General features: G+C 31.3%; 1 protein-coding gene across 2 annotated transcripts in view; it reads right to left on the reverse strand.

Moving 5' to 3' along the window:
• Positions 1 to 12,180, reverse strand: part of LOC143065481 (secernin-2-like) — a 32,525-nt gene that overhangs the window by 11,371 nt on the left and 8,974 nt on the right. Inside the window, exons 4-6 of one of the 2 annotated variants that reach the window (XM_076239063.1) lie at positions 10,999 to 11,198; positions 9,525 to 9,731; positions 3,102 to 8,720 (exon numbers count right to left, since the gene is read on the reverse strand). In XM_076239063.1, the coding sequence (XP_076095178.1) occupies positions 8,230 to 8,720; positions 9,525 to 9,731; positions 10,999 to 11,198 (898 nt within the window). In that variant the 3' untranslated portion in view covers positions 3,102 to 8,229. Of the gene's footprint in view, positions 1 to 3,101; positions 8,721 to 9,524; positions 9,732 to 10,998; positions 11,199 to 12,180 lie in introns of those variants that run through there. The other variant, XM_076239062.1, reaches the window with a different exon arrangement.

The following is a 12,180-nucleotide window of genomic DNA, read 5'->3' on the forward strand; positions in this document are numbered from 1 at the left end:
ATTGATCACTGTGGCATAATCGTAACGATTGAACACTATCCATAGGATCGTGCAACGTTTGAAATATGAAAATAGAGTTGACTGAGTTGATTATATTGATCAACTGTGGCACAATCGTAACGATTGAATACGATTGTGCAACGTTTAAAATATGAATAGAGTAGACTGAGTTGATAAAATTGATCAACTGTGGCACAATCATAACGATTGATTACGATTGATTCGATAGTGCAACGTTAAAAATATGAAAAAGGTGTTGACTGATTTGATTATATTAATCAATTGTGACACAATCTTAACTATTGATCAAGGTCGATACGATCGAGCAACGTTTAAAATATGAAAATAGAGTTGAATGAATTGATTATAGTGATCAACTGTGGCACAATCGTAACGATTGAATACAATCGATAGGATCGTGCAACGTTTGAAATATGAAAATACAGTTGACTGAGTTCATTATATTGATCAACTGTGGCACAATCGTAATGATTGAATACGATCGTGCAACGTTTAAAATATGTTCAATTGATTATAGTGATCAACTGTGGCACAATCGTAACGATTGAATACTATGGATAGGATCGTGCAACGTTTTAAATATGAAAATAAAATTGACTGAGTTGATTATATTGATCAACTGTGGCACAATCGTAACGATTGAACACTATCGATAGGATCGTGCAACGTTTGAAATATGAAAATAGAGTTGACTGAGTTGATTATATTGATCAACTGTTGCACAATCGTACATTTGAATATGATTGTGCAACGTTTAAAATATGAATAGAGTTGACTGAGTTGATAAAATTGATCAACTGTGGCACAATCATAACGATTGAATACGATTGATTCGATCGTGCATCGTTAAAAATATGAAAATAGAGTTGACTGATTTGATTATATTAATCACCTGTGACACAATCGTAACGATTGATCAAGTTTGATACGATCTAGCAACGTTTAAAATATGAAAATAGAGTTGACTGAGTTGATTATATTGTTCAACTGTGGCACAATCGTAACGATTGAATCCGATCGATACAATCGTGCAGAGTTTAAAATATGAAAATAGAGTTGACTGAGTTGATTATATTGTTCAACTGCGGCACAATCATAACGATTGAATACGATCGATTCGATCGTGCAGGGTTTGAAAAAATAATAGAGTTGACTGAGTTGATTATAGTGATCATCTGTTGCACAATCGTAACGATTGAGTACGATCGATATGATCATGCAGAGTTTAAAATATGAAAATAGAGTTGACTGAGTTGATTATATTGTTCAACTGCGGCACAATCATAACGATTGAATACGATCGATTCGATCGTGCAGGGTTAGAAAAAATAATAGAGTTGACTGAGTTGATTATATTGTTCAACTGTGGCACAATTGTAACGATTGAATACGATGGATTCTCGTGCAACTTTTAAAATATGAAAATAGAGTTGAATGAATTGATTATAGTGATCAACTGTGGCACAATCGTAACGATTGAATACGATCGATAGGATCGTGCAACGTTTGAAATATGAAAACAGAGTTGACTAAGTTGATTATATTGATCAACTGTTGCGCAATCGTAACAATTGAATACGATCGATACGATCGTGTCGGGTTTGAAATAAGAAAATAGAATTGACTGAGTTGATTATATTGTTAAACTGTGGCACAATCGTAACAATTTGTTACGATTGATATGATCGTGCAGAGTTTGAAATAAGAATAGAGTTGATTATATTGATCAACTGTTGCACAATCGTAACAATTGAATACGATAGATATGATCGTGCAACGTTTGAAATATGAAAATACAGTTGAATGAGATGATTATTTTGTTTAACTGTAGCACAATCGTAAAGATTGAATAGGATCGATACCATTGTGTAGGGTTTGAAATAAGAAAATAGAATTGACTGAGTTGATTATATTGTTAAACTGTGACACAATCCTAACGATTGAATACAATCGACACAATCCTGATCCGACTGCACAGTTGATTGAGTTGATATATCCTGACATGAATGAAGTATGTTAATATGGGACAACAATTGATTGAATAGACAAACTGATACGATCGAGTACAGTTGACAAGATAATTATACTACAAAATAAAATGTGTCGAATCAATCGATTGTTGAATACTGTACTATACTCTTCAGATTCTGTTCATCTAAAATTTTAACCCAATTTAGCTGTCCACTAGGAATAACATTATTTCTTGTCAGTACAGAATACATATCTTTTGATCCTTTATATAGCAAATTTACCTGACCATATCAGGAAATAGGTATTTAGTCGGATCTTAACACGTACTTGTGATTTGTTTAAAACCAGTTTTGATAAAAATAAACGAAGAAATGTCGAAATGTTCAGGACTTAATTAAATCCGTATTTCGGTAAGATGGTGCAAGCATACGATTTTTATTGCGTCTTACACTTTGAGAAGCGAATAATCTTTAACTACTTTATTCAAATATATTATGCTATTTTATTGCAATAGATTAATATGCTACTTAATAATGTTTTAAAAATACTTGCAGACATGATGGTATAAAAGGACAAACTAATTTGTAAGATCCTTTAGGGAAAGATTTTGATGCCTCTTTTACTGCTGAAATTACACTGAAATTTAAGGAAATCTGTTTTAATGTTATAATTTTTCTTAAATTGGTCAAGTGAAATATACCATCCATTTTGGTCAACTATATCATTTACAAATCTTATACCACTTTTGAACCATTCTTGATAAATAACTGATTTATGACCAATCTTAATGTTATTATTATTATTCAGCCATAGTGGATTTGATAAAAATGAATAAAAGGTGCATATTTTATAAGGGAACAATAAAGAAAATGAAGTAAGGATAATCTACCTTATAATGGATCTTTTAAAAAGACAGAGAGTTACAGCACTAATTATGGAACGGCAATTTCCATGTTAAATATTGACTGTGCAAGTCCTAACAAAGACCTGTCAAACATGAGAGCCATCTTGGATAAAGACATCTTATCAATATGGCAATAGCTTGCAGTGGCCCTTGAGCCAGGTGAGTTAAATGAAATCTGAGTCAATAACAATATTTATAAAAACAATTTCTAGTTTAAAATTTTTAATCTTGAAGCAAAATATATATCCCAAGAAAAATAAACAACTTTAACCATTAAATTGTATTAAAACTTTAACATTCAACCCCTAAAACAACAGTATGTTTTGCATATTTCAACAAATTACACTGAAATATAACAAAAGTTTTATTGATCAATAATTATCTAAAGTAATCGTAACTACTTATTTTGTCTTCTAGATATAAAATGTGGTCTTACAAAAATATTCTGGCTTTCGATAATCATATTTTCAATCTATTCATTGACTTAGTTGTGTCTAGTATTAATAAATCTTGTAAGTACTTCATATCTTTTACATATTTCTAGAATAAATAGCTAGTTTACGTAATTGCTAAAACTTTTCAAATGTATCAACAATGATCTTGATTATGTCAGTAGGTAATTTATCAATTATGGACTTTTGAGGAGATCAATACATTGTATATTGACCTGTTTCATATATTTTTATTCACCTCTTCAAAAGTCCTTAATTTATATATTACATATGTAAATAATGTACTAGGAAAATGGTGTTCAATGTTCTTTATAGGTATTTTTAAATTGTATTTTGCCAAAATTTTAACATGTAATTGAAAATATCAATATTCTTTACACAACTTTGTGGCTTGTTGTGTTAGCTTTCTTGTATTTTTAGCATATGCATTTAACATAAAATTCTTTATATCTCCTTCTGATAAACTTGAAATTTTCTTTACGTCTGCTGCAGTGCTCCTTCCATGGTTGTTATGTGTGACGTCATGACATTATTAATCTAAATTTAGCAAGACTTTTTAAATTGACTGTCAATATACATAGAAATAGAAACATAGCATCAATATACTTAAAAATAGAAACAAGGCTTTTGATAAATAAAATAACCTTTGAAACACATGATCCTAATATCCAACGAAAAGAGGATGCTACACCATATGTAATATAAAACAAGAGGCTCTCAAGAGCCTGAATCGCTCACCTGTATTTCAGAGGAGCGAAAATGTTAGCAAACTTGATGAACAAATTGTGTAAAATTGTCTTTAAAGGGAAATAACTCCTTAAGGGGTCAATTGACAATTTTGATCATGATAACTTTTTTGTAGATCTTACTTTGCTGAACATTATTGCTGCTTACAGTTTATATCTATCTATAATAATATTCAAGATAATGACAAACCAGATGCTCCGCAGGGCACAGCTTTATACGACCGCAGAGGTTGAACCCTGAACGGTTGGGGCAAGTATGGACACAACATTCAAGCTGGATTCAGCTCTAAATTTGGATTGTGATTAAATAGTTGACACAGCATAGGTTTCGGACACAGAATGAATGTGGTCTTACTCTAATGAACTTAAAATATTTTTTTGCCTTTGAGCAATTCACTATGCTGTTGAATATTAATCCTCTCAAAAAAATGCTTGAAGAAATTTTCTTTTTATTTATGAAATCTGAAATGAGAAAAATTTAACCCCCCCCCCCTGATCTCAATTCAAATTTCTAATGGAGTTTGCAACAATAACTACTCATTTAAATACATCATAAAATATTAAAATGTAACAAAAGGTGCTTGTTGTCACTGAATGGTAAAGATTGTTTTAATTTATCAGTTGGTAGTAAAAGTGAATATACATTGTATATTGTATAAAACAATGATTTAAGTTGATTCAACTACTATTCTGGACAAAGAAAGATAACTCCAATCAATTGAAAATTTCTTGCTATTGCACAATATTGTGCAATTAGATATTTCTTGCTATTGTGCAAAACTGTGCAATTGAAAATATTTGCTATTGCACAATACTGTGCAATTGAAGATTTCTTGCTATTGTGCAATACTGAGCAATTGAAAATTTCTTGCTATTGCACAATACTGTGCAATTGAAGATTTCTTGCTATTGCTGAATACTGTGCAATTGAAAATTTCTTGCTATTGCACAATACTTAATATAATAATTTTGGATCCTGATTTGAACCAACTTGAAAACTGCGCCCATAATCAAAAATCTAAGTACATGTTTAGATTCAGCATATCAAAAAAGCCCAAGAATTAAATTTTTGTTAAAATCAAACTTAGTTTAATTTTGGACCCTTTGGACTTTAATGTAGACCAATTTGAAAACGGGACTAAAAATTAAGAATCTACATACACAGTTAGATTTGGCATATCAAAGAACCCCAATTATTCAATTTTTGATGAAATCAAACAAAGTTTAATTTTGGACCCCGATTTGGACCAACTTGAAAACTGGGCCAAAAATCAAAAATCAAAGTACACCCCATGGATTCAGTTTTTGTTAAAATCAAACTAAGTTTAATTTTGGACCCTTTGGACCTTAATGTAGACCAATTTGAAAACGGGACCAAAAATTAAGAATCTACATACACAGTTAGATTTGGCATATCAAAGAACCCCAATTATTCAATTTTGATGAAATCGAACAAAGATCAATTTTGGACCCTTTGGGACCCTTATTCCTAAACTGTTGGGACCAAAACTCCCAAAATCAAACCCAACCTTCCTTTAGTGGTCATGAACCTTGTGTTTGAATTTCATAGATTTCTATTTACTTACACTAAAGTTATGGTGCGAAAACCAAGAATAATGCTTACTTGGGCCCCTTTTTGGCCCCTAATTCCTAAACTGTTCAGACCTAAACTCCCAAAATCAATCCCAACCTTCCTTTTGTGGTCATAAACCTTGTGTTTAAATTTCATTGATTTCTATTTACTTATACTAAAGTTATTGTGCGAAAACCAAGAATAATGCTTATTTGGGCCCTTTTTTGGCCCCTAATTCCTAAACTGTTGGAACCAAAACTCCCAAAATCAATCCCAACCTTCCTTTTGTGGTCATAAACCTTGTGTAAAAATTTCATGGATTTCTATTTACTTAAACTAAAGTTATAGTGCGAAAACCAAGAAAATGCTTATTTGGGCCCTTTTTGGCCCCTAATTCCTAAAATGTAAGGACCAAAACTCCCAAAATCAATCCGAACCTTCCTTTTGTGGTCCTAAACCTTGTGTTAAAATTTCATAGATTTCTATTCACTTTTACTAAAGTTAGAGTGCGAAAACTAAAAGTATTCGGACGACGACGCAAGACGACGCAGACGATGACGCCAAGGTCATACCAATATACGACCAAAAAATTTTCAATTTTTGCGGTCGTATAAAAACTACAAAATTATGTTAAAACTATCAATTCAGTGGCAGCAACCCAACAGTGGGTTGTTCCATTTGTCTGAAAATTTCAGGGCTGATAGATTTTGACCAAGTGAACAATTTAACCCCATGTCAGATTTGCTCTAAAAACTTTAGTTTTTGAGATATAAGCCAAAAACTGCATTTGACCCCTATGTTCTATTTTTAGCCATTCTGTCCATGTTTGTCGATGGATCAAAACCTAGAATAAAATTTATAAACTACCCTAAGGAAGATTTATTTAAGTTTGAAGGTATTTGGCCCAGTAGTTTCAGAGGAGAAGTTTTTTTTAGTAGTTTACGATGACAAAGGACGACAAAGGACGCCAAGTGATGGCATAAGCTCACATACCAGAGCTAAAAATACAGCATGAACATGTTATATTATGCATAAATATGTTATATTATGCAAAAGTAAATAAAGACGGTGTACAGAATGTATATAATAAAAATTTTAAATTCTCAAACTACATTTCACATCAAATAATAACAGTTCGTTATTGTAACGTAATAAACGTTACCAACGGCAGTGTCGTCAAGGACATTGTTAGAACGTCGCCTGAAGATTGCCAGAAGGCATGAAAGCGCTAGTGACAATATTTTAATGAACTGTTATTATTTGATGTGAAATGTAGTTTGCGAATTTAAAATTTTTATCATATATATATATATATATATATAGAAAAAACAATATCTGGCATAATAACATATTTGGAAAAAAATTAATAAAAATTCGTAAGGGTTCCAGGGAACCCAGTGTCTCGACTACTTTTGCTTTTAATCGCAGACTCAACAAAAATGAGGAAAAACGTCAATAAAAATTTCCCTCTCGATACTGTCTTTTGATTGAAAGAAGCTTCCAAGGTTGGTAAAAAATCCAGGATAGTTTATGAATCTAATAAATGTTTTATAAACTTTAACTGCAGACTGTATGTAATGTTAACTGGAAGAAAAAATAAGTCCATTTATAAGTAAAATACGGAAAAAGTGATTTTTTTTTTACAAAATTTACTTCTGAATAATATCTTATGATCAGAAACAAGCTTTTGTCTAAGTTTGGTAGAAATCCAGGATAGTTTAAGAACATTATAAAAATTTTAAAAACTTAAACCAGAGTGAATGTTTTGTTTCTAGCAAAAAAACTAAGTCCATTTATAAGTAAAATACAGAAAAGTGAAATTTATTTTTACAAAATTTTCTTCTTGATACTATCTTATGATCATAAACAAGCTTCTGTCCAAGTTTGGTACAAATCAAGGATAGTTTATGAAAGTTATTAAAATTTTTAAAACTTAAACCACAGAGTGAATGTAATGTTTCCTTGCAGAAAAACTAAGTCCATTTATAAGTAAAATACGGAAAAAATGGAATTTTATTTTTACAAAATTTACTTCTGGATACTTTCTTATGATCATAAACAAGCTTCTGTCCAAGTTTGGTAGAAATTCAGTATAGTTTAAGAAAGTTATTAAAATTTCAAAAACTTTAACCACAGAGTGAATATTTGTGGACGCCGCCAACGACGACGACGACGGAATGTAGGATCGCTTAGTCTCGCTTTTTCGACTAAAGTCGAAGGCTCGACAAAAATAAAAGGTATGTTACTAAATAATATTGGTATATATATAGATGACAAACTATGAAATTTAGCTTAAAGAATGTCCTTAAATGAAATCAGTAGCACAGGTGACCAGCAACATAGCTACAATCAACCAATTAGAAGTTCTCACAGAAAACATCAACCGATATATGGTTGATGTCAGTACATGTATTTTACATCCAAACTGGCAAAGCCATTTCCTGCCTTTGTTTCCAAAACAGTGGAAAATAAGTTTCTGATGAGAAAATATTAAGCAAAATTAATATCAAAGCAATATCCTTTGATTGAGTTTTGTTTTCTTTCACAATTACTATGTCTACCCTACCCAATTTCTCTGTAGAAATCTAACTCGTGAGTACACATATTTTTAAAGATTTCTGAAGCTTTTTCCTTTTTCTCTTCATTATAATTCTCTTTTATTTCTGTCATATCCTGTATGAATTTCTTCTCCAGATCTTTTAATTTTCCTGCCACAGATGATTTTCTAGAGGTCACAAAACAACCATGTGCTTTATATAGTTTATGCCTTCTATCCACTTCTTTGGTAAATCTAGGTTTCATGTTAATCGGATCTTCTGCTCCATATTTGGGTGAGACAGTGAGGTCACCGATATCTACACCAGTACAGAAGATAAATGGTTTATATATACTGAGCTTAGGATTAGGTGTAGCAGTGAACCAGTGTACTGCTTGAGAGGCACCAGTGGGGATCACAGATATCTGACTTCCTGTTGATGTATAGCCACCAGTCATACATATGCCACTGCTTTCATCTCGTAAAATATTGGCCATATCCGTCATTCCAAATTTGCCTGAAAAGTAAAATAAAATTTTAATTCATTTCAACAAATTATTATATAGAACTTTCCATCTTTTTCATTGCTTTAACCTTATTAGATCAATATCTGTTTATAAAATAAAGCAATCGAATCTTATCGATTCTAAATGTGTTACACCCAAAGTTTTATCAACAATTGTTATTGACTGCCTTTCTTAATGCCAATTGATATGGTTCACTAAATGTCAGAGCTAAAAGCAAAAGAATTGCTTAACCTCTCTTTAATGGAACATGATGAAAATATATATAAAACAGTCACTAGAACTGAGGACAGAAGTCTTAATTTTTTTCCTTGTGTTCATTTCTTACAAATTGGTATTTCTTTGCTACCTTATGTCTTTTGTTGGTTATTTTTTACACAAACTAATGATGTTTACATGGCAATACAGATCTTATTTATCTAATTTATTGTTGATTAAATGCCAATGAGACAACTGTCCAACAAAGTCCAAATGACGTGGATGTATTTAACTAGATGTCACTGTATACTTTTCAAAAATGAAAATAAGTCCATTTTTTATAGTCAGCTGTAAAAGATGCTCAAACATAAAAAAATGAGAAACAATTTAAACACTTAAATACCAACTGCCTGATACCTAAATTTGGGCATGTATAATTGATGGTCTTTAACGTCAATTAAAATTTCCAGGTAAGAAATCTGATTACTGACAGCAAGATATGAGAGATATAGAAATGTGGGCTGTTAAACATGTTTGTGAGCGCTCAACCATTCTCATACCTGGGAAACGTCTTCATGATTTGTTTCACACTTATTTACCTTCTTTAGAATATTCTTGTAACATTCTTCTACCATGTTTGTATCTCCCTTCAAGGCAGTAGTCATCAGAGAAAACTTTACTAAAATGAAAGGCGCCTTTTTCTTTACTGTAAAACCCCAGCGCTGTTGCTTCCTGTATAAGATCAGGTGACATCATGTCTATTTTTGTACCAATAGTCAGCTGATTAGAAATATTTCTTACTCCCTCTGTAAATAAATAACAAACCGACTAACAGATTGGACCCATGCAGTAAATGATAGTGCTCAAGACATCATCGAAGTATTTTTAAAAACTACCATCATGTAAACATATAAAACTAACAGGAAGAAACCATTTAATTATCTGAGAAAAAATATTGCAGTAGAAATGTAGAAAAATCCAGTTGCAAAAAACCACTTGCAAGATAATTAGTAGATATGTGAATAGTTTATGATGTACAATGAAAAAAATAAATTCTCCTAATAAGATATGTTACTAAAGTAATCTTTTCATATTATTTTATTACCAAATTACAATGTGTATAAACTTTTTTGTTGAACTCACCTTTCCTGAGTCTTTTGTGTTTTTGGATTCCATTAATTCCATGATGTCTTTAAACACTGCGATACTAATTATTTTATTTCATGCTTCATTATTAATTCTTTTTAAGATGAAAAAATGTCAAGCATATATAAATCTACAAAAAAAACTATTTCTGGGGAAAAAAGGCTTTAAACTACTCTGGGGTAAAGTCATTAGACTGCAACAACTAAAACATTTTTACCCACTGCCAAATGAATCTTTGCAATCACTAATACTAACTTATGACATGTTTGAATGTCCAAGATCATTTATCAAACACGTACTGTATGATGGTGAGAAAGCTTTGTATAAAAATATCTTTGAAGTAAAAATTCATATACTTCAAGACAACATGTATTATCAAATAAAGTTTAAGTAACTGGAAGGTCCAGAATGCATGTATTGTTTAATGTTCACTAATTTGTGTGCATAATTTTGACGAATGTTCCTGAGAGATTTAAACAAAACGGCACATTTTTTTACAGGTTAAAAGGTCAATAATTATTCCAATAAATCAATGAGATCATTATATTTTCAGTGCATTAAAATTAGTATACATTGTACATGAGTTTCCAAAATCCAACCTTGTCTGTAAATGGACAAAACCTAGGCAACCATACTAAAAATAAATAAGAAGATGTGGTATGAGTGCCAATGAGACAACTTTCCATCCACGTCACAATGTATAAAAGTATGGCATTCAACACAGTCTTCTTACAATTATTTTATTTAAGATAAAAAAACAAATGGCTGCCTTATTGAAATGATTATGGACTAGATCCCTGTAGACTGCTGAATGTCTTAAATTTACAATTTCCAATTATTTTTGTTTATTCTTTCTTAGCCTTCAATGGGATTTCCCATACAATGTTGAATAAGATGATATTGTCAAACATGTAAATGTAAGATTACCTTTAATTAGTTCAGCTGCCCAGAATTTGCCAGCTGTCTCTAAGACCCAGGCTTCTGTTCTATCTGCTAACAGAAAACTATTGTGGTAAGATGACCGTTGTGTGGACTCGTAACAGGATCCCCCTTGTCCATACTTAGCTAATAATTCTCCTATCAGTTCAACACCTTCTTTTGATGTCTTCACTCTTTCAAGAACAAGTCTTAATAGAAAACAAAATTAATTATCAATACTTAGTTACTGTAATATGTGCATTCATTATATATTGTGATAAAGTTTAACCAGATGCTCCACAGGGCGCAGCTTTATACTAACGCAGAGGTCGTACCCTGAACGGTTGGGGCAAGTAGGGACACTACATTCAAGCTGGATACAGCTATGAATTTGGATTGTGATTAAATAGTTGACACAGCATAGGTTACTGACACAGAATGAATGTGGTCTAATGAACTTAAAATCATGTTTTTGCTTTTGAGCAATTCACTATGATGTTGAATATTAATCCTCTCAACAACAAAAAATTGAAGAAATTTTCTTTTTAATTTCTGAAATCTGAAATGAGAAAAATTTAACCCACCCCCCAATTTTTTTTCACTCCCCCTTTCCCTTATTCCAAAAATGATCTCAATTCAAATTTCTAATGGAGTTTGCAACAATAACTACTCATTAATATACTTTATAAAATATTAAAATATAAAATATCATACAGTCATGGTTAAAACTAATATTAATTAATAGTAACTTCTAAAAAAATAAATGGGGAATGTGTCCAAAGGGACACAGAGGATGCCCCTGCTAGCATATAACATTATAAAGGGACTCAAGAACTGTAAAAGTGAAGCTTCCAAAAAATGAACTTAAACTAAGTTTAGAGGAATAAAGCATTATATACACATGTCATTAAATTTAGTTAAGACAAACTTGAGTTAAGAAACAGAAACTAAAAAATTCTTAAATATTTCCACTTGTAACGGGGCATAACCCTAGAATGGTAATCAAAGTGCTTGTAATCACTGAATGGTAAAGATTGCTTTTATTTATCAGTTGGTAGTAAAGTGAATATTACATTGTATATTGTATATATATATCATTGATTGAAGTTGATTCAACTACTATTCTGGACAAAGAAAGATACCAATTTTCAAAGATTTCATAAAGCATTGGTTTTAGGTGATCCAACAACC

Source organism: Mytilus galloprovincialis, chromosome 2 (assembly GCF_965363235.1).
Source record: "Mytilus galloprovincialis chromosome 2, xbMytGall1.hap1.1, whole genome shotgun sequence".
In the NCBI taxonomy this organism is placed as follows: Eukaryota; Metazoa; Mollusca; class Bivalvia; order Mytilida; family Mytilidae; genus Mytilus; species Mytilus galloprovincialis.